The 23,880-nt window shown below is 43.6% G+C and overlaps 1 protein-coding gene across 1 annotated transcript in view; it reads right to left on the bottom strand.

The window, feature by feature from the left end:
* The window catches only part of ADARB2 (adenosine deaminase RNA specific B2 (inactive)), a 469,731-nt gene that overhangs the window by 58,403 nt on the left and 387,448 nt on the right, over nt 1-23,880 (bottom strand). The window contains exons 5-6 of the mRNA XM_006111888.5: nt 19,654-19,822; nt 10,630-10,781 (exon numbers count right to left, since the gene is read on the bottom strand). Of these exons, the coding sequence (XP_006111950.2) occupies nt 10,630-10,781; nt 19,654-19,822 (321 nt within the window). The remainder of the gene's footprint in view (nt 1-10,629; nt 10,782-19,653; nt 19,823-23,880) is intronic.

The raw sequence follows: 23,880 nt of genomic DNA, 5'->3' as shown, positions 1-23,880 counted from the left end.
TTGGGGGTGGAAGGATTGAAGGGGGGGGCTTAAACACCTCACAATCAACTTGTTGTGCCCCCAAAATTGATCAGTTGATCATGATCGATGGGTTGGTGACCATGGAGCTAGAAAGTAGACCTGATCAGCTACTTTCAGATTTCTCCACTGGCTTTCTTTCCTATTGCAAATTCTGAGTCCACTGTCGTGATTTGTAGCATACATATATTATGCAGCATTTGGGTTTCACTGACTGGTCCACAATGCTAACCAGGACGTTTTCCTGGGTGGTTATCATGAGTCAAAACAGAATTACATGTTCTGTCAATTTTGTTGGGTCTTTCTGGAGTCCTTCTCGGTCCTGTCTAGTTTTGATTAATCGGAATAACTGTGAGACACTTGCAAATTATATCAGACAGACAGATACACAAAAGGCGCTCCTCTTTTTGGATCACTGACAAATGATGTAAACAACATCGGTGCTAGTATCAAACCCAGAGCAGTGTTTTTTAAAGCGGTCCATGAAACCACTTTGAGAAAGCTGCTAACTAGTCATGCTAGTGTATTTATTTTCTGGCACCATGGCCACAGAGCCTCACAGCTCCCATTGGCTCTGATTTGCCATTTGCAGCCAAGGGGAGCTGCAAGAAGTGATATGGGCTGGGCTGCCGTTTCCTGCAGCTCCCCTTGGCTGCAAATGGTGAACTGGAGCCAATGAGAGCTGTGAGGCTCCATGGACATGGTGCTGATAAACAAACACACCAGCGTGGCCAATTAGCAGCTTTCTCAAAGTGGTTTAGCAGACCACTTTGAGAAACACTGACTTAGAGGCAACAACTGCTGCTAACCATCTTGAAAATTGACTACTTATACTTTCCCCACTCCCTTAACCAATTTCTAATAAATGACAACTCTTTACTTCTGATCAGATGATTACTTAATAACCTCTGGTGATGGACGGTGTCAAAAACTTTTGGAAAATACAAATAAGTTAAGTCAACTAATTCTCCTTTGGGGTTAGCAAGCCATCCCTGCCACACACATGAAAGTCAATGGTCCTCCCTCCATTGACTACCATGGATAGTCTATTAGGCTATTATTCACCATTTTGTGTTCACACCAAGCTTTTTCTTGACAGAAGCTGTGCTGGTTTGCACCTATCAAATCATGTTTTTCATAACGGATTTTTATAATTTTAAAAAAATTGTTGCAGGAAATGTATCTAGGTTATGATGACTGGTCTTCAACTATACAGATTACTCCAGTCCATTTTATTAGTGTGGCATTGGCAGCTTGCTAGCTCAGGTCAAAACCTCAGAGAAGTGTTAAGTACATCAGTGCTCTGCTGAGTGAACTTCAAAGGAATGTTAAAAGGTACAATTGTATATCTAGGTAATTCACTTGTTAGAATAGATGTTAATTGTATTTGCCTTCATTTAACTACAACCCGTTTAATGGATATTAGTGTAAATCAATTAACCTATAGTTGCTATATCCTTTTTCATGTCCAGTAACTCTGTAATTACCTTTACACTATGTAAGCAACTCAACTCAATTAACATTAAGTCAAGACGCCTGTATTTAAATGTTTAGATGTGAAGTTACTTGATGTGTAAAATCTAATGATGAATTGTTCCTGACTATGAGATTATGTTTACATTATCTCTAAATGGCCCATCAACTGAAACAAAAAACTTAAAACTTTGATGAGAAGGTTGTTGATTTCTAAGCATGGGTCATTATCCGAAGGACAAAATACAGGACTATGTAGCACTTTAAAGACTAACAAGATGGTTTATTAGAGATAATGTAAACATCTTGTTAGTCTTTAAAGTGCTACATAGTCCTGTATTTTGTTTCAGCAACACCAGACTAACACGGCTACATTTCTATCACTATCCGAAGGACAGTGGAAGATCCATAGACTTTGTCTGCTTTTTAGTCAACAAAATAGGAGAGATATGGTGATAAATTCACTTGCTAGAAGCTATAAAAAGGCACAAAGGGAGTGATTCCACATCTCTGACCTACCTGAACTCTGGACTGAGAGGGTCCAGATGCAAGATGGAAGTTCTTAAATGCCCTTTTGGGAAACCTTGAGGGACTTATGGAAAACTAGAAGACATTACATCTCTGCATCATTTATGCCTAGTTTACTCTATGTCTCCCAACCACCCACTGATCTAATATGCACAACTTTAGCTGCACAAATAGTGTAGCTGAAGTTGATGTATTCATCATGGTGTTTTCTATGAAGTAAGTTTGGTGGGTCTGCTCTCCCGTTGACTCTGCCTACTCTTCTCATTCTGGTAGAATATTGGAGTTGACAGGAGATTGCTTGGAGGTCGATTTATCACATCAGATGAGATAAATCAACCACTGGTGAATCGATTGCTGAAACGTTGATCCACCATGCAATGAAGACAAGCCCTTTAATGCCAAACTAATTCCCCAGTAATGTATTTTATCTGCTTGAACTTCTTAATAACTCTCACTTCCTTTTCCTAGCTAATAAATCTTTAGTTTACTAAAGACATTGGATGCCAGCTGATATTGTGTTTAGTGAGACCAGCAGTACACCACAACCCGGGTACAAGACTATGATTCAAAAGGGCCTTGGACTCCTGGTTCTTAAAATCTCTTAGGGTATGTCTACACTACCCCGCTAGTTCGAACTAGCGGGGTAATGTATGCATACCGAACTTGCTAATGAAACCCGGGATTTGAATTTCCCGGGCTTCATTAGCATAAAGCCGGCGCCGCCATTTTTAAAAGCCAGCTAGTGCGAACCCCATGCCTTGCGGCTACACGCGGCACGGGCTAGATAGTTCGAACTAGCTAGCTATTCCGAACTATCTGTACGCCTCGTGGAACGAGGCGTACAGATAGTTCGGAATGGCTACGTAGTTTGAACTATCTAGCCCGTGCCGCGTGTAGCCGCGCGGCACGGGGTTCGCACTAGCCGGCTTTTAAAAATGGCGGCGCCGGCTTTATGCTAATGAAGCCCGGGAAATTCAAATCCCGGGCTTCATTAGCAAGTTCGGTATGCATACATTACCCCGCTAGTTCGAACTAGCGGGGTAGTGTAGACATACCCCTACAGAGTATGGCATGCTCTGGGAGGCTAGCCCACACCCAACTCCTTCTGCCTGAGGCCCTGCCTTTCCTGAAATGTGGAGCCACTCCTCTCACATCTTACTCCTGGGCCCAGCAATTCTGTTGGCTCCCCTGGTGATGAATATTGTTTTTAATAATCTTCCACCAGTAAGTCCATATCTGGGAGAGTGTCTGGCTTGAGTTTAGCTAAGGGACTGCCTGTGGCTCCACGGTCACACTAACATAGTAATTCAAAAGCCCACATTTGTTACTGGCCTAGAGAAATCTCATTGTAGAGCTGCCACCTGTTTGGGTTTGTCTGCCCTGTTTTTGGACAGTCTGTCCAGAGATTAGCTTCTCGCTTATGAGACTGACAGGTTAAACTTTTATTACCCTACTACCTTCTTTCTCAATAGCGCTTGATGTTGTTGCTTATAGCAGCTTTACCTGCCTTTACGTTTGTTCTCTCTGGAGCTGTTTACTCCTTACAAGTGTTAAACCTAATCTGTGGTGGGTCTCTTGAAGGAAAAGCAAGGCACTTACGTTAGCTGTAACTGGTAACTGAATTACCTGCTTCTCTGAAAAAATCCTGACAGGATTAACATTCACCCTCCAACTTTGGGGTTTTATCTTTATGTATCTCATTTTTATATATCTTTAGTTACAACACCTGGGCTATGTCTACACTAGAGAGCTTACAGCAGCACAGCTATATTGATGCACCTCCATTGCTATAAGATAGGGCTACTCAACTTTGGAAGCTTCGGGGGCCACAATGATATTCACAGCACATGCCGAGGGCCACAACGTAAGTGTGGTTGCATGTACATGCAAATATATATGCAAATATATTCAAATAGCTTCTTTCACAGTGACGGGCATGAATACAAAAATGAAGGGAAGACTACACAACCGCAGGCCCCATTTAAGTCAGTTCTGCTAATATTAATAAACACATTATTTACCCGATTTCCACTCATATGACAGCACTTTTAATGAGCAATGACAGTCCAGGAATTTAACTACTAAAACGCTTATCAACAGAGGACATAATATTGACTATTTTTTTTTTTGGCTCCTGGCAGCATGTTGAGCCCCACATAATCCCAAATTGCACTGCGGACTGCGAACAAACGGGCTGTGGGCCTCATGCGGCCCACTGGCCATGTGTTGAGTAGCCCTGCTGTAAGAGCACTTACGTAGCCACTGACAGGAGAGAGCTGTCCTGTGAACATAATTAAGCCAAACCCAATGAGCAGCAGTATTACTAGTGCTGTACAAATCACTGCTTGTGCTAACATAATTTATGTCATTCAGGGGGAGAAATATTCAATCCCCCAAGCAATGTAAATTTTACCGACATAAGTTAGTGTAGATACAAGTTCAATGTCAGAGTTTTATATCTGCTGCTAATTGTTATCAGTGCCATGCATTTTAAGCATGTGGTTTTGAGCAGATGTTAATTTATCACCTCTCTTACCATAACAAGGAATACGCAAGGGGGTTTGAGGGTGCTGTGGAAGTCATGGTGCAGGAAATTTTTTGATTTGAGAAATGGATTCCACTCATTCCCCATATTGATAAAGGCTTATCATAGTCCTACTCAAAACCAGAAAACACATGGTGAGGCACTGTTTTCAAACATTAATGCATCTTTCGAGAGTAATCACTGGTGTCTGATGGCTTATGCTAGCGCTTTGTTGTATAAGAAAGAAACATCATTCATCTTGGCTTTCTTGTCATTACTGCATAAAAGAAAGGTTATTTCTTTAGTTAAAAAAAGGAGAGGGATCTAAATGATAAACACTAGAAAATGCTCATCTCCCCATATGTCTCCAGGGTTGCAGGATCTAAAAGGAAATACTTAAGGGACAGCTGTTGGCAACCTTTTGAGTAAAAACACCTCTTTTGTGATGTCTGAAGCTTTTAGAACAGGGAAGCCAGGAACAGTGAGCCAGTGCTTAGATCAGTGGACTAGAAATTGGGACTTGGCTCTGTTCCTAATTCTGCTACAGAACCACTCTGTGCAGCTCTTTGTCTCTCAGGGAAAGTTTATTCTACAATGCTATATAGGTGCAGCTGTGCCCCTGGAGTGCTATGCTGATGGGAGAGTGCTCTCCCCTCAGCATAACCATTCCACTTGGTGAGAAGTGGAAACTGTGTTAGTGGGGGAGCCTCTTCCGCTGACATAGTACTGGTGCAGACAGCACAAAACTTTTCATACCCCTGAACAGTGTTTCTTCTAAACTGTGCGGCAGCACAGCCTCGCAGCTGCTTAATGAGCCCCGACCAGACAAGGGCTCAGGGCACTGTGCACAGAGCTGCCTGGCTGGGGGGGAGTACTTCTCCCTCAGTGACAATAGCAGCTCCCTGCTGAGGACAGAGCAGCGAGTCTCTCCCAGCCCACAGGGACACATTCCCTCCCTATCTGAGACTGGCTGCTCTGTTCTCAGCAGGGAGCTGCTGCTGTCACTGAAGGAGACGTGCCCCTCCCCTAGCCAGGCAGCTTCGCACACTGAGTCCTGAGACACTGGCTGGTGGGGGCTTTGTTGCCACACAGTTTAGAGCAGGGGTGGGCAGTACTTTCTGATGGGGGCCACTCCCTGGATTTTGGAAAGGCTGCGCTCTTCCATGGTATTAATGAAGGCGGTTTGGGGTCTGGGACGGAGGTTGGGTGTAGAAGTGAGCTTGGGGTAAAGGATTGGGGTGCAGGAGGGAGAATGGAGTCTGGGAGGGAGTTTGGCCAAAGGAGATAGTTGTGACCTAGGACAGGGAACTGGGGTGCAGGGGTTTTGGGGTGTGACCTAGGCCAGGAGGGGATTGTGATCTGGGGCAGGAGATTGGGGTGCCAGATCTGGGAGGGGATATGGGTGCATGTGGAATAGGAGGGCAGGAGTATGGGGCAGAGGGTTGGGGAAGCGAGGAGCTGAGGTGTCAGAGACAGGTTCTTGCCAGGAGACTTATCAGCCTGCCTGCCTGCCTGCCTGCAGAGCTAAAGGCTTTCAGAGCTTAAAATGTTTCTGCTTGCTTGACGATGTGCTTGAGTGAGTGAGCGGGAGGGTTGTGCTTTGTGGCTGCCTGTTATTCAAACAGGCAGCTCCCATTGGCCAGAGTTTGTCCAAAACCCAGCCAATAGGGAGCAGCATCTGAATCTTTCCCCCTCCACTCCGGACTCGAAGAGAAAGCGCCGCACAGCCACATTTCTGAGTGGTGTGTGGGGCTGCAGGGCAAGCAGAGTATGCTGCCTGTGGATTCCCACTGCCTCTGTGGGATGGATCTGGTGGCATGGCGGGGGCTGTATTTTGCCAGGCCTGGCTTAGGGGGAACACTGCCTCAGAGCGACATAAATTATATCAGTTTAGACTGTGTAGCCCTGCCCTCAGTTTTTCTACCTGCAAATTAATGGGTGTAATAATCTCGTGAAACTGAAAGTTGCTTTTGAGGTTTTTTAAAGGGCATTATACAAATGCCAAATATTGCATTATCTATATTTGAATTGTTGCAAAGTGAAGCTTCTTGGAAGCACAACTATCTAAAAGAGGGTGTTTTCAATCAGCTGTTGAAGCAATGTGTTTACTGAAAAGATCTGTGGGTCAAAAGGGGCTCGCACTCCATGTCTGGATTAGATTGGATTAGTCAGTGTTGGAATTCAGCTGACAGACAATCCTCTGTGAAGAAGGGAAGAGGTCTTTGGAAGAGGTTTGGAATGGGTCCCATATAAAGGGTGTGTCTAGACTACATGCCTCCTTCGACGGAGGCATGTAGATTAGCCAGATCGGAAGAGGGAAATGAAGCCGCGATTAAAATAATCGCGGCTTCATTTAAATTTAAATGGCTGCCCCGATCTGCCGATCAGCTGTTTGTCGGCAGATCGGGGGAGTCTGGACGCGATGCCCCGACAAAGAAGCCTTTCTTCATCGACACAGGTAAGCCTCGTGAAACCAGGCTTACCTGTGTCGATGAAGAAAGGCTTCTTTGTCGGGGTATCGCGTCCAGACTCCCCCGATCTGCCGACAAACAGCTGATCGGCAGATCGGGGCAGCCATTTAAATTTAAATGAAGCCGCGATTATTTTAATCGCGGCTTCATTTCCCTCTTCCGATCTGGCTAATCTACATGCCTCCGTCGAAGGAGGCATGTAGTCTAGACACACCCAAAGAGAGATTAAAAAGACTTGGACTTTTCAGCTTAGAAAAGAGGAGACTAAGGGGGATATGACAGAGAGCTATAAAATCATGACAGGTGTGGAAAAAGTGAATAAGGAAAAGTTATTTATTTATTCCCACAATATAAGAACTAGGGGTCACCAAATGAAATTAATAGGCACCAGGTTTAAAACAAATGGAAGGAAGTTTTTCTTCACTCAGCACACAGTCAACCTGTGGAACTCCTTGCCAGAGGATGTGGTAAAGGCTAGGACTTTAACAGGGTTCAAAAAAGAGCTAGATAGATTAATGGAAGTTAGGTCCATCAATGGCTATTAGCCAGGATGGGTGGGAATGGTGTTCCTAGCCTATGTTTGTCTGGAAATGGATAACAGGATAACAGGATTATGTGAGGAGTATCTTTTGTGTTCCCTCCTTTTGGAGCATCTGGTATTGGTCACTGTTGGCAGACAGGATACTGGGCTAGATGGACCTTTGGTCAGGCCCAGTATGGCCATTCTTATGTCTTTCTTCTTGAATTACTTACTAGCAGACCCACCAGAATTCCACCAGTACCAGGGTGTCTTCAGGTAGAAACAATGGAGACAAAGCAATAAAAAAAGAGGCCAGAAAGGGAGAATTTCATTATGCACAACATTGTCCTATTATTGTGCTTTTATCCCAACTTCACTTGCACATGTGTTGGGAAGGATTGTGTGTGTGTGTGAGGTTTTTTTAAACTGTATTAATGGAGGCATCAATGCAAGTTATATAGCTGAATTTGCAAATGCTTTTGCAAAGATAAAAAGGTCAAAATATCCCTGAATTTGAAATATGTTACAGGAAATTTGACTTAGCTCTTCAAGTAAAGCAATGACAAGATGGATAAATTAGATCCAGAGAGAGACCCTGTCCTTAGCACTTCATGCTGGTTTTGACTGCAGCCAGTGGAATCCCAACACTCTCATACACTGAAGGGCAGAATTCAGTCTTTCATATTATTTGCTGACTCTTTAGAACAGGCCTGGGCAAAGTATGGCCTGTGGGCCAGATCCAGCCCGTCTAGCCACCGGATCCACGCAAGCTCCCCTGCTTGCCCCTCAGCCCTGCGCTACTCAGAAATGTGGCAGCCAGGCCCTGTTTCTGTTTCAAAACTGGAGGGGAGTGAGGAAAGCTTCAGGAGCTGCCCTGGTCCCCAGCACAATCCCATTGGCTGGTTTCTGGCCAGAAACCAGCCAATGGGAGCTGCCTATCTGAATAACAGGCAGCCACAAAGAACCATGCTCCCTTTGCTCAGCTCAGTTCTTCACACAAGCACATGGCCGGGCAAGCAGGCTGGCTGGCTGACTGGGAAATGTTTTAAGCTCTGCAAGCCTTAGCTCTGCAGGCAGGCAGGCAGGCAGGCTGGTTTGGTTGCTAGCTGGCAAGTCTCCTGGCACCACAGCCCCTCCCGTCTTCAACACTCTGCCCCCCCAAACTCTCTGCCCTACTCTTGCACCCATACCCCTGCCCAGATCTGGCACCCCAATCTCCTGCCCCAGATCACAATCCCTTCTTACCCTAGGTCAGACCCCAAACCCCTGTACTCCAGTCCCCTGACCTAGATCACAACCACCTCCTTCATCCAAACTCCATCCCAGACTCCATTCTCCCTCCTGCACCCCAGTCCCTTACCCCAAGCTCCCTGCTGCACCTAACCTCCATCCCAGACCCTGCATCTCCTCCATTAATATCATGGAAGAGTGCGGCCCTCGACCACTTTCCAAAATCTTGAAAAAATTATTGCTCACCCCTGCTTTAGAACAACCTACATTTTAAAAATTGACTAGTCATTTTTGTTCAGGTATTATGCCTCTTCACTTGAGTTACTATAAGTCCCATTACCAGAGACTTGGAATTAAATTAATTTTGTTGTTTGACTTCTTTGCATTTTCTTTCTCTTCTTTATATTTTGTATGACACCATAACATAATTTGATGTAATAATGATTCTTAGGTCTCACAGTACAAAGGAGATCAGTAGCATTCCCATTTTACAGATGGGGAAGTTGAGATACAGGAGTTTAAGTATCTTGCCTTAAGGTCCACCAGCGAGCCAGAGCAGAGCCAGTACTAGAACCCAGGATTTTTGAGTACCAGTCCAGGATAGCTGTCCACCCTCTACAAACTGGGACCATCATTACTACCAATAGTAATAATTATTTTTAAATCCATGTCAGTAGATTTAGTGTTTTCACACAATATTACTGGTGAGAAACTTTCCATTCCTAGGAAAACAATATTTAAAAATGTATCAATATGTTTGTAAATTGAGGTTTGTAAGAGATATCAGCATACATCTAAACCACAGATTGGCTGTGCAAGGTTGGGCAAGTCTCTCCTCTCTTTGTGTCAGTTTCTTTGCTTGCAGTTTGCAGATCAAGGTAGTTGCAACAAGAGTGTTGTGTGACCTAAGGCAGATTATGTCACTTTTCTGTGTCTTTGTCTGTCTTGTCTGTTCCCTAAGCTCTTTCAGGCAGGGACTGTTTGTCACTTTGTATATGTACAGCATTTAGCACAAGGGAATCCTAGTCTCCATTAGGGTCTCCATAAACTACTGTACTTTTGAGATCTGTGGACTGGATGAAAATTGTTTATATTAGAACTAGCAACCAAATTAACAACAGCAACAAGCTGTTTGCAAAGTGTTTTGGGGTCATGGGATAAGAGACTATTTTTAATAACCACAAGGAACTATTAAGGTTGTACAACCCTGAGAAGGAAACAGCCAAACCCAGTCTCAGCTGTGATGCTCTGCTTCACCTGAGGACCATGATTATGATGATCTATTTTTTCATAATGCAGCTCTCCCAGGCCTTTACATGAAAGATGTTTGTTTATTAAGACCTATGGGGATTTCTTCCAACATAGCCATGCTATGTCTACATTGCATGCTTATATCAAAATAACAATGTGTTCGTCCACACAGCAAGCCCGTTATTTCAAAATATTTTCAAAATAACAGGATTCTTACTCCGACTTCTGTACCTTTTTTTCATGAGGAGTAAGGGAAGTCAAAGGCAGACTGTTCTTCCTTTGACTTCCTGCTGTGTAGATAGCACCTAAAGCTGAGTTAAGCTACTTCAACTTCAGCTATGCTATTAATGTAGCTCAAGTTGCGTAGCTTAACTTGACTTTAGTTTGCAGTGTAGACATACCACTACTGAGCTGCAAGCAGTCACAGAAGTCCGAGCTTTAGTATCTAACTACACAGTTCCCATCCCAACACATATGTACATAGATCAAGACAGACCCCCCCCCCCTTCCCACCATACATGCTTTCTAGTGAAATATGTTCTCCACAAACAAAGGAACAAAGAGCTGTCACACACACACACAAAAAGGTGGTTTGCGGGAGCAATGGCTCTTACAGTCAGTTGTGATTTCATAGGGAGAGTTGAGGCGTGCATCTCCGCAGGGTGAAGTGCTCACATACAGATGGAACAGGATGTTTTCTTTCAGCCTGTAGCCTCCCTCTTTTAATCGCACAAAGACCGATCGCTCCCAATCCTCTCGCCGTTTGCTGTGATCACAAAAGAAGTTCTGTGTCATTTGTTGCATTCCACATCAGAAACATTTCTGCTCTCTCAGTGGTGGTTTTGTTTATCTTTGTTTCTGTTTGTTTTAGTAACATCTTTCATAATATTTTGGCTAGTGTCAACGGTAGAAAAATAAGAAGGTGCTCTAAGTAAATGAGGTGTTCAAAGGGTCCTGGAACTGTCAATGAGTTTCTTGGCTTACTTTTTTTTGTAATGTATTCTCTAATGATAGAGGGGAACTGGATGAACAAATACAGTACATCAGTCTCATTGATGCTGAGTGGTGCATATACCAAAGGAGAACAACTTCCTTAAATTTATCAAACTAACTCTATTCATTGCAGCCCCTAAGTATGTGCTCAAATTCGAATGAAAGTCAAGGTAACTTAAGCACATGTTTAAAGGATTTGCGGAATTGAGGTCATATAGCAGTGCCCTGAATTTATGACCAGAAATCCTGAAAAGGAAGAACAGATTTCAGACATTCAAAACCAGGCTTCTGTTTTCCTCTTTATTCAGCCATAGCTCAGTGTCAATGCTAAAGGAACCTCTGTGTCTGAACTCTGACTCTTGACTGACCGTGGGTTCTTGTCTGTTTTGAAATCTTTGGAACTCACAAGTTACTTGGTGTAATGAAGATATAACCTGTGCACCAAACACCACAGACTTCTACTACCTGAGCTAAAAAACTAATTCTTGTTTGCAGAGCTGTTGTAATTGTATTGTTCCCAGGATATGAGAGGTGAGGTGATATCTTTTATTGGACAAACTTCTGTTGGTGCAAGGTACATGCTTTTTGAGCCATGCAGAGCAGTTCAGACACTGTGGTTCCTTTTCCTGAGCTTTGTGTAGCTCAAAAGCATGAACCTTCCACTAGTAGAAAGTATTCTCTCTAACAAAACAGTTAATGCAGCTCATTCAGTCAGGTAGTAGCAATAATAATCTCTTAACTTCTAAGTAGTTTTGCAGCTAGAAGGGGACACAGTGCACTTAGTTTACCTGCTACTCTAGCAAAGGTTGCCAGAGTAGGCAAATCCCCCTCACTAATCTGATTTAAAAAAATCAAGACAGGGATTTATAGCTGTACTGCTGTGCAGCATCCCAGGTGACTTCCCTTTGGATAGTTTGAAGACATTGCTGATTTCTTTGACAGTAGAACCACACACCTTCTAGTGTTGAGGATTCAGCTACAACTACTAATTTAGCTACAATCACGGCTGGCCCTACCATGAGGTGAACTGAGGTGGCTACCTCAGGTGCCAGACTGTGAGGGGGGGGGGGGGGAGGGAACGCCACTAAGACCCAACGTGTAGAAAATTGTGTCTGCTGCTGGTGCATATGTAGGTAGCTGAGCAGTACCATGAGAGGAGTAGAACAGAAAGAAAGCAGAATTGACACCTTTCAAAGTTTTGGTCCAAGTGAGGGGGCATGGGAGCGTCATTTGAGCTCCCCACCTCAGGTACCAAAATGTTGTGTGCCGTCCCTGGCTACAACTACCCAAGAGAGAGATCTTGGAGTCATTGTGGATAGTTCTCTGAAAACATCCACTCTGTGTGCAGCAGCAGTCAAAAAAGCAAATAAAATGTTAGGAATCATTAAAAAAGTGATAGGGTATGTCTACACTACCCTGCTAGTTGGAACTACACCTCGAGGTGTACAGATAGTGCGGAATGGCTTGCTAGTTCGAACTATCTAGCCCGTGCCGCGTGTAGCCGCGCGGCACGGGGTTCGAACAAGCCGGCATTTAAAAATGGCGCCGGCCGGCTTATGCAAATGAAGCCCGGGAAATTCAAATCCCGGGCTTCATTTGCAAGTGCGGTATGCCTACATTACCCCGCTAGTTCGTACTAGGGTGGTAGTGTAGACATACCCATAGAGAATAAACCAGGGTATGTCTACACTGCCACCCTAGTTCGAACTAGGGTGGTAATGTAGGCAACTGGAGTTGCAAATGAAGCCCGGGATTTGAATTTCCCGGGCTTTATTTGCATCTTGCTGGGCGGCGCCATTTTAAAATGTCCGCTAGTGCGGACTCCGTGCTACACGCGGCATGGACTCCTCGTTACTGCTCCGTTACTGCCTCTATATAAAGCCATAGTACATCCACATCTTGAATACCATGTACCCTGTCTCATCTCAAAAAGATATATTGGCATTGGAAAAGTTCAGAAAAGGGCAACAAAAATGATTAGAGGTTTGGAATGGGTCCCATATAAAGAGAGATTAAAAAGACTTGGACTTTTCAGCTTAGAAAAGAGGAGACTAAGGGGGATATGATAGAGGTCTATAAAATCATGACCTTTGTGGAAAAAATGAATACGGAAAAGTTATTTACTTATTCACACAATATAAGAACGAGGGGTCACCAAATGAAATTAATAGGCACCAGGTTTAAAACAAATAAAAGGAAGTTTTTCTTCACTCAGCACATAGTTAAACTGTGGAACTCCTTGCCAGAGGATGTGGTAAAGGCTAAGACTTTAGCAGGGTTCAAAAAAGAGCTAGATAGATTAATGGAAGTTAGGTTCATCATTGGCTATTAGCCAGGATGGGTGGGAATGGTGTTCCTAGCCTATGTTTGTCTGGAAATGGATAACAAGAGAAGGATCACGTGAGGATTACCTTTTGTGTTCCCTCCTTCTGGGGCATCTGGTATTGGCCACTGTTGGCAGACAGGATACTGGGTTAGATGGACCTTTGGTCTGACCCAGTATGGCCATTCTTATATTCTTATGAGGATTATAATTTTTAGGGTGATAATGTGATTAGTGTAGCTGAGAAATGACAGGCCTCTTACTCTGTGGTCAGACGTCTGCCCTCAGATACACCCAGTGATGTTAATGGGTAGCATCTGTGTATCTCTGGGAGGTACTCCTATATAAAACAGGATTTTTACCCATCTTATCTGAAATGTGGTCAATCCATTTGTACAGGGGAGATCTGCTGCTCCACCTATGCTTGGTGTAACTGGGTAGCTGGGAGCAGGCTGATTCTTTTGCTGGGTCTGCTTGTTTTTTCCCAGTGTAATCTGTTTGCCAGTAGAGCTGTTTGGCTGTCAATCCTCCATGGTTTGATTGTTTTGTCGGTTTTTGATGCTATGATGTGTTTTCTGTCAGGTGAAATTTACAGGCAGATTACCCTGCCTGTACGAAAAGTGAGCCACAAGGGTTTCCTGAGGAAGGACTACCACATGCAGCCCTCTAATTTTTCTTCCTGCTTTGGCGGAATTTCCCAACCACACTAATTAGATTATCACCCTGCGAGAAACCTCTGAAATAATAAAATACCCATAAGTCCTGTTGCTTGGACTTTAGAGAAATCACTGTTGCCTTTAAATAATTCCCTGCAAAAATCAGCTGGGAGACTGCAGAGCAGCGCAGTCTTACTGCCTGTTATTATCATGTTATACTTTATTAGTGGGGAAAAGCATGTCCGACTTAAAAGCAGTTGCTAAGTGGGGTGGGTAGGTATGTTGGAATAGCCACTTACTGGTCTGGATTAAGTGAGTTCATAGGAATCATCAACCCATCTGGTTCTATTATTTTTCACTGATTAGCTTTATTCCTCTTTCACTCCTTGAATATCAACAAGTATCTATGGCTAATGGGGGACATATAGCTGCTCTAAAAATAGTCCGCAGTGCTGGAGGGAAGCACAGCCTGGGTCTTGCTCCAGGGTTCTGCAAACTTTATTATCATCATGCTGCCAACCAGCCTGTGGGGTTGTATTTTGCAGGCTGAGCTTGAATTCTCTGCATAGTAGTCAGGCGTCTCTAATCCCAAGACAACAAGACTCTTTTTAATGAGAACTGGGGGCAGAACAACTTGGGTAGATTCACTGGACACCTTGCATACTTGCATTGGGCCCAGGAGCAGGTTTATCTTTGTGTTCTCAGCAGGGCAGGTGACTCCAGAGCCCCCAAATAAGAATGGGACAGTGGGAGCATGGTATTCTTTGTCAAATGCACTTTGTATCCAAGATCCATTGAGCCAGATTCCCCATTCTCACCTACTCATTTACACCTGGGTAGAGTGAGTGCAAAGAGGGTGTCAAATATTACTGAGTCAGACTGTGTGTTACACAGATAACTACACAAAAGATGTGGCAGTGATGAAAGAAGTGCACTGTATTGGCACAAGCCAATGAGGATTTGTGATCAGTATCCCAGTTCCAGTGCAGGGAGTAGCTGTTACCCACGCTCTCTTTCTTTCACATATGGTACTTGGGACATGAAGGAAAGCCTGCAGGCAAGTAGAACTGTTAACAGCAAAATAGCAGAAATTGGGAATTTTGACACACAGTTAGAACTTCTTATTTTCAATGTTAAGGCCCCGACACAAAAGCATCTGATTAACTTAACACTAGCTTAAGCCCGTTCTTATGCACCAGGACACTTATGCATGTGCTTAAAGCTGAATTCAAAGGGATTTAAGCACGTGCTTGAAGTAAATCACATACCATGTGCTCTGCTGAATCAGAAACATACCCTCTGAAAAAACAGAGGAGTTATTTTGGGCTAACAATACTTGTAAAATGCAGGAAAGGGAAGTCTGTAGACCAATTATGGCACTATAAATGTGTATGGTCTCCCTCAAGTACCTTAACCGTAAGCTTATCAAGTCCATTAAGAGACCACTGGGATGAAAACAAGGAATGAGTTAAATTTATGGCTAAGTGACTGGTTTTATTGCAGCTAATTTTATTTGATTGGATGAAAATTACTACATGCTTTATCCTGTATAAGCTAAAGTGTGGTTTGGATAGTGATTGCAACCTGATTGGCTGAAAATACTTTAGTTCCCAATGGAGCTTCTCTCTCTGGGAACTGCAAAGCCTTCTTACTAGTAAGATCACGATTCCATACCAATATTACAATATGCAGCTAATAGTTTTATTAAGGGTAACCTGTAAAGAATGAAAAGATAGAGTTTGATTCTCCTCATTTGCCAGAGTAATTCAGAAGTAATTCCACTAAAGTCAATGTGGTTAACTGGCATAAAAGTTTTTTGTAGCCTTTTCTCATTCTTTATGATGTATAAAGTAGGCTCCCAAAACATTTTTTATTGCTTTTTAATATTTACAATGGAAAATCAGGCCTTTTCGTAGGCAGCTAGAGAATTAGTGTAATTGTGATTGTCACAAATAAAATGAAATATAGGTGAGCAGTGTCAGACTGTTAAAAACCTTATGAGGATTTTTCATATCTATTTAATTCAAACTTTTGACAAACTTTGGGAGAAAAGTTCTGCTCTCCTATCTCCTTTCTTGAGAAGTGAGAAAGTTCCCATTCTAAAACTCTAGTCATCCACAAATACCCCAACAACTAAAAACAGCAAACAGGGAACTGGCATTTCTAATGTCAAGAACTAGAGGGATTAAAAATATGTATTTGTCATTTAAATAATTGTTATAAGTTTGTAGTTGTATCAAATATAGAAGACTGCATAGTGTGGCCTTGTCCACTTATCTATTCTTCTGCCTTTCCTACTGTTGCTTACTCATGAATGCTTGCTGCTGCTTTTTTGGAAACCCTTCTACAACCTATTAGACAAAAGTCTGAGTCTGCAAAGCACTTAAGCATCTGTTTAAGACCTACTGAAGTGAATGGAGTTATGTCAAGTTACTTCTACTACGGATCCCTCTCTCTCCGTATTCCTTACCTATAGGCAGGGCTCGACAAATTATACAAAAAACTACTCGCCAGACAAAAAAGGGACTCGCCAGCCCCCCCCAAAAAGTGTTTTTTTATGGCATAAATTCCTAATAAGAATAAGAACAGTAATTACTACTAATAAGTTATTAATAAAAATTAATAAATACCACCCAAATTATTAATACATATCTTATAAACCTCTACCTTTTACCTCCCCTTGCTCCATCAGCTCCCCTGGTGCCTGCTGCCCCCCAACCCCTTACCCTCCTCTGCTGTCCTGAATCCTGCCCTTCTCTCTGCCCTCAGCCTTCCTGAGACCTGCCCGCATCACCCAGCCCTTCTCTCCCCCCCGTGCCCACTCTTCCAGTAGCGCCACTCTGATCATGTGAGCTACCCCTCCTCATCCCCTCTCCTAGCATCTCCCTCTACACACCTGCCCTGCCTCTCTCCTCTGCTGCTGGTCCCTCCCCTGCAGGTGTCTGCCCTTCTGCTTCACCCCCAGAATCCCCTGGCACCTGCACCCTCCTGGTGCCTCCCCCTTCCCTCACTGCCCCGCCCCCTTTACCCTCTTTTTCCCTGATGCCCATCCCCTCACCACCCTCTGCCCCCATTCCCCTCATGCCCCTGTGCCCTCACACATGCCTCGCTCCATCCCCGCCTTCCTCATGCCTACCTCTTCTTTCTAGCCTTCTCCCAGCACCTCCCGCTCCCCCCTCTAACCTCCAATGCCCTTCCCCTCTCCTCTCCCAGCATCACCCTGTCCCCCCTTCTCCTCCCCTACCTGTCTTCTGCCTTCCAGTTTGCGGGGCTGCCAGAGTCTTTTTGAATCCAGCAGTCGCCGGCCATGACGTCACGATGCCATGTCATGCCAGTGTCCTGGTGTCTGCCAGTGTCCTGCCCTCTGGCTCGTGCCCCACCTCCTCGCGCTGGAGCTGCACACTGGCAGCCCAGCGGCAAGAATTGCCACACTTCCCCCTCCCCGGCGGTGCTCCGCTTTTCCACCCGGCTGGCGGATGGGGCCGCGCCACCCATAGTGTGCACGCCTATGTCTGTAGCTACTCACCAGCTGGTAACATCTACTTGCCATGGGTAAGTGGGCGAGCGTATTTGTCGAGCCCTGCCTATAGGATTATCTAATTTAGAAGTGGATAGCAGGGGAGCGGAATCTGACTCTACAATATTTTCAGCTCTGTGTTTCAGAAGGTGTTGCAGTTTCTTATTTTGGATCTATTTCAAAACAGATTATTTTGAAATTTGGTGCAGCTACACAGTGCCCAATTTCAAAATAACACACTATTTCGAGCCTTCCCTTAACCCTCGTGCAACAAGGTTTACTGGGATGGCGAAATACTGCGTCCGTTATTTCAAAAAACATTTTGAAATAATGGGAGGCTCGTGTAGACGTGTTATGAAGGTGGATCAATACACTAGCTTAAAATATGGCAGTAGCAGTTATCACCCAAGAGACACAGTTCAGCCTTCAATACAGAGCAATTACTAGAGATGCTAGATGCTGAAAACATAACAATTTAATGTAAACTTGAAATGAAAACAATATAGAGCAAAGGAGAGATAATGCTGGTTGTGATTACATCCCCCAAAGGTCTTTTCTGTCTCCTCTACTGTGTTAGACCATCCTCATCTATTTAACAACTCATAGCTACAAGTGAAGATTCACTAATATTGTTCTTACTATTAAGGTTGAGGAGTAACGTTAGTTCGAACCAAGGGATTTAGTTTGAATGAACGCGTCCAGGCGCTTCCTGGTTCGAATCAGCTGTTGAGTGGACTAACACTCTGGCGAGATCATGCTAATGAAGCAGGGGATATTTAAATCCCTGCTTCATTAGCAATTTCGGTCGCCTACGTTTGCATCCCTAGGTCAAACTAGGGAGCAAGTGTAGATGTACCCTTTGATAAAAATATATGCTACCCACCCTCAGCTTCAGCTCCTGATTTGTTAGTGTCTTGTAGCCATCTTGTGAGGTACACCCCTGAAAAACTCTTAGCACCATGGCACCATAAGCCCAGAGAAGCCTCTCTAGGGGTATGTCTACACTACCCTCCTAGTTCGAACTAGGAGGGTAATGTAGGCATACCGCACTTGCTAATGAAGCCCGGGATTTGAATTTCCCGGGCTTCATTAGCATAAGCGGGGAGCCGCCATTTTTAAATCCCCGCTGCTTCGAACCCCGTGTAGCGCAGCTACACGGGGCTCGAACTAGGTAGTTCGGACTAGGGTGCCTATTCCGAACTACCGTTACTCCTCGTTTCACGATTCAAATCCCGGGCTTCATTAGCAAGTGCGGTATGCCTACATTACCCCGCTAGTTCGAACTAGCGGGGTAGTGTAGACATACCCTAGGAGCTACCAAAATGCAAAAGAGTCTCTCCTGACCAGGGATCTGGAGAAAGTACAGTCTTACGGATCAGCTTAGAAAGGGTGATCTAGGGATAATTAGTGTGATATTCTAGAGATAATTAGTGACTATAATAATGATGAATAATGTAGAAAACAACTAGGCAGGCAAGGCTGAAGACATTAGATACAAACAGATACCCCTCATCAGGAACTTTGCCAGCTGTTACAATTTTAAGAGAGCAAAGAAGCAGTATTATATCTAGTTCTTTCATACCAGATTTACTGTTTTGTTAGCAGGCCAGTGGTTTCCTAGCAAGCCAATGAATTTGTTAATGACCGGTGTAGTTCAAGAGAGAGAGTGAGTGAGTGTGTGTGTGTGTGTGTGTGTGTGTGTGTGTGTGTGTGTGTGTGTGTGAGAGAGAGAGAGAGAGAGAGAGAGAGAGAGAGAGAGAGAGAGAGTGAGTGAGTGAGAGCAATGAACGTCATTTTCCTGAGTTAACACAGCTTCAGCAAGGAAGTAAAATGTCTGTAATAAGAATCTCTGACCAGCAAGAGTTATTATTAGGCCTGTGGTTAAAGAATTTGCAGAGAATCATCAGGCTTCATAAAACTTGACTTTATGATTCATATCTAATAGCTGCTGAAGGAAAATCAGCTGGAATGAAAGAGCTCATAACCCAAAACAATAGACTATCTAACTCTGCTTACTTTGGTAGAGTATATTGGCCACTCATCAGCCAAAGACTCATAAACAATGATGTATAGTCAGGCATCTAGAGGACAGATCTGTTCCACAGAAAACCATATACTATTTCCCAGGCATCAACACAATTCAGTTTACCTTAGGTGTAGTTCCAGCTGAGAGTAAAGGAAATGAACAAATGCTCTCCTTGCCAGAATTTCTGCATGGCAGTCGTTGACCACACGCCCTTGATCGTTAATGTATTCTCCGTTTATACATTTGGTACCTGATGACAGCACAATAACCTGAGCTTGCCTGATGTCCAAGCCTGCAGAAAGGAAACAAAAGAGTTGTAACTAGCCTGAGAGTTAGCAAGACGTCGTAATTGTTAAAGTTCTCACTGCCCCCATTTTTATGTGGCAGCTGAGACAGCCCTAATGGGATGCTGATGAAAATGATTATATTGCCTTTGGAATTTACAGTACTCTCACATCTCAGTGCTATTAGAATAACACAGACTCTGTTTCAGTCTGCACTGCTAATTCCTGGATAAAAGCTTGCCCCAAAGTTTACTTGTTAAATCAATAACTACATCATAGAAAAGCACATGCTGTAAGTAGGTAATAAAGATCTCCCAGAGTGCTGATAAATGGCTGGGGTTTTATGAGACGCTGAAGACATTTTCTGATGGGAACACACACTCCCTATAATGTTAGCTTTCATCACTATTGTACTGGAAGTGCTAAATAAAATGCAAGTAACATTTCTGGAGTTTCTCTGCTTTAAAAATCTCAAAGAACAAAGAGATTTTCCTTTGTTCTGTTTCCTTCCCACCCCCAAATGTGCCTCTACATCAGTGCTTCCTATATTTACACCCACATGATTCTGAAATGTAGTCTCTGCTCAGACTTAGCTGGAACTTGGCTGGCTAAGACCTACAGTCTCTGTGGCTGTGTCCAGGTTTTTTTTTGAAAAAAGTAGTCTTTTTTCAAAAAAACTTCACTTGCGTCAAGACTGCCGCCGTGTTCTTTCGAAATTAAATCGAAAGAACGCAGCTTTTCTTTCGACAGTGGTAAACCTAATTCCACGAGGAAGAACGCCTTTTTTCGAAAGTGCTCTTTCGAAAAAAGGCATTCTTGAAAGCAAACAGGGCTTTTTAGAAAGGGAGCATCCAGACTCAGTCGCTGCTTTCTTTCGAAAAAGCGGCTTGCTTTTTCGAAAGTTCCGCGTGCAGTCCAGACGCTCTCTTTCGAAAGAGGCTTGCAGTCTAGACATAGCCTGTGAGTGCCTCTCAATATCAAAGCGGGAGGCAGCTATGGTCATTCATTTTTTTTGTTCAAAATAGCCGTAGATCTCTGGGGTGAAATCATGGCCCGTTGGATGGCAAAATTTCTGTTGACTTCAGTGAAGCCAGATTTCACCCCTAAAATGTTCATTCACCTACAGTACAGCCCTGGAGAGCAGTTTAAAAATGCATTGAACAAAGCCCACTTAAGTGATTGCAGAGCACTTTACTGAACCTGCCCCTTTTTGATTGACAGTGAAAACAAAACAGCGAACATATTTATCCCTAAAAAATGGATTTGGGTCAAATGAGATATCACCAAGGCATGATCAAGGATCCCAAGAACTTTAGTCCATGTGTAAGACGGGTAAATGGCTGTTACAGCTCTAACTCTGCCCACACATCTATACAAGTGATTTCACCACTGGATCCAACATCAGCCACTACATCAGGGGTTCATTTAACTGCACGTCCACTAATGTGATCTATACCATCAAATGCAACAATGTTCCACTGCCACGTATAGTGGCCAAACTGAACAGTCTCTGTGGGAAAGAATTAATGGACATAAATCAGATACCCGAAAAGGCAACACACAGAAACCTTAACCTGCCCGGGCACTCATTAATGGATCTCCAAGTCACCATGTGGTTTCAGGCCAATTCCACAAACCAAATGCACAGGGTGTGGTTGGAAATTAACTTCATTTATAAGTTTAATTCTTATCAGAATGGAATGAACACTACCTTCTATTCCTAACATCTTAACCAACCAATCAACCAAAGGAGGTGCTAATTGTTCTTATCAGCCTTTTGTAACTTGAACAATCTATTCACTGTCTTTTTTCTCCTCCCTCTCCCACCCCTCCTTCCTTTATTTATTCTTGGATCTAGATTTTTAATACTCCAGTCATCTGAAAAAGTGGGTTTTGCCCACAAAAGCTCATTATACCATCTACATGTTTTGTTAGTCTTTAAGGTGTTAGTAGACTATTTGCTGTTTTTTAAGTTTTTCCAGTTAGGCTATGTCTACACTGCAGGCTTTTGCTGGCAGAGAGTATGCTAATGAAGCGCTCATTAGCATGTGTCGCGCTGTCATTTGCATATTCTCTGCCAATGCTTTTTGCGCAAGAGGTTTTTATACAAAAACAAGCAGTATAGAAGGATCCGTTTTGTGCAAAAAAATCCTTTTTGCGCAAGATCCTTATGCCACCTTTTTTGAGGTATAAGGATCTTGCACAAACGGGTTTTTTTGGTGTAAAATGGATCCATCTACACTTCTTCTTTTTGTGTAAAAACCTCTTGCGCAAAAAGCATTGGCAGAGAATATGCAAATAACAGCATGACAAATCCTAATGAATGCTTCATTAGCATACTCTCTGCCGGCAAAAGCCTGCAGTGTAGATATAGCCTTACAGACTAACCTCTCTGAATCTGTAAACAGTTATTGCATACACACGCAGGGCACAGCCATCCAAAATGTAAAGAATGAACAGAGCTATGATTAAGCCAGGGAGCATTGAGTCAGATACATCCATGCTGCAATTGGAAACAGTCTCACCGCAGGCCAAATGCTTCTTTTTTGAAATATTTTGCTGGAGCATGCATCTGTCTCTATATGCACAGTTGCTTTGTTCTCCTTTTTGTGACCTTCTTTAGGTGTGATAAGCTTTAAGAGTCAGCTACTTAGCTATATGCTGAATTGTATTGAGCAGTGAAGCAAACAAGAAAATGCAATGATTTTCTGGATTAGAAGCACACTGCTGGGGGCCACCTCCTCTCATATGATCCCTGGGTTGGATATGAAGTAAGCAGCAGTAAGTTGCAGATAAGATAAAAGGTGTTTTGTGGTTAAAGCACAGGTCTGGGACTCAGGAGATGACCTGGGCTGTAGCTTTGGCACTGCCACAAACTCCCTTTATAAATTTTGCTTCTCTGCTGCTCAGTTTCTCAGAATGTAAAATGGCAAAACTACTTCCCAAGTTCCAAAGGGTATTGTGAATCTTAACTCACTGAGATTTCTAAAGCACTTTCTGATTCTCAGACGATAGGTACTATCGGCAGTAATTGCAAAGTGCACATCATTGTAGAAGTTGATTTATCTGTATTGTGATTATTAATTAAGATTATTAGTGTAGTGCTGAGTCTAATGACAACATGTTTGGAAATATAAGATACAAAATTTTCTCAAGCTAAAGGAAAGAGACACATGGGAGGTACGTTGGAAAATGAAGGGATTTCATTAGCAAGTATTTGTCTTTATTTTGTTTATTATTGATATAAAAATGTATATGGATATGTGACTTCCATGCTACAAAAAGCGATATTTGTAGTCTGCACATTACAACTTCTTTGACCTCAAATCTCCAAATCAACTAACATCACAGTTAAAGAATATAGGAATTGCCCTATTGTTTCAGACCCATGGTCCATCTAGCCCAGCGATGGGCAACCAAAACTAGTGAGTGGGCTGTGTGAATGGCCCTCCTTTGTCTCAGTTGGCTGGATGAGGCTTGTTGGGGTTCCAACCACAAGCAACCTGTGCACCCCCGCTCTGTCCCCTTTCCCTCTCATGCACTGGGGCCCCACACGTACCTGTTCCTCCCCTTCCCTTCCAGCACTTTTGGAGCACCATGGATCAGCTTATTTGTGCTCTTCATCCTCCCTCCCAGAGCTTGAATGCTGTGAATCATCCAATTCACTGCTCTCCAAGGCTATGTCTACACTGCGGGTTATTGCGCAAGTACGGCCATTCTTGTGCAAGGATCTGCAGAGCATCTACACTGCCCACCCACTCTTGCGCAAGGAAATTTACAGTATGGCATAGTAAGAGATGGCTCCTTGCGCAAGAGCTATGCTCTTTTTTAACAGGAGTAAGCCCTCCTGCGCAGGAGCTCTTGCATAAGAGGGCAGTGTGGACGCTCAGCAGGGATTTCTTGCGCAAGAAAGCCCTATGGCTAAAATGGTCATCAGAGCTTTCTTGCGCAAGAAAGCGTCCACACTGCCATGGGCGCTCTTGCGCAAAATCACAGCTCGCACATGGCAGTGTGGACGTTTTCTTGCGCAAGACTTCTTGCACAAGAACCCTTGCACAAGATGGTC

The sequence above is a fragment of the Pelodiscus sinensis genome, chromosome 2, assembly GCF_052426305.1.
Source record: "Pelodiscus sinensis isolate ZL-2025 chromosome 2, ASM5242630v1, whole genome shotgun sequence".
Classification (NCBI taxonomy): Eukaryota; Metazoa; Chordata; order Testudines; family Trionychidae; genus Pelodiscus; species Pelodiscus sinensis.
The sequence above is the reverse complement of the archived record's forward strand: the minus strand, read 5'-3'. Positions and strand labels throughout refer to the sequence as shown.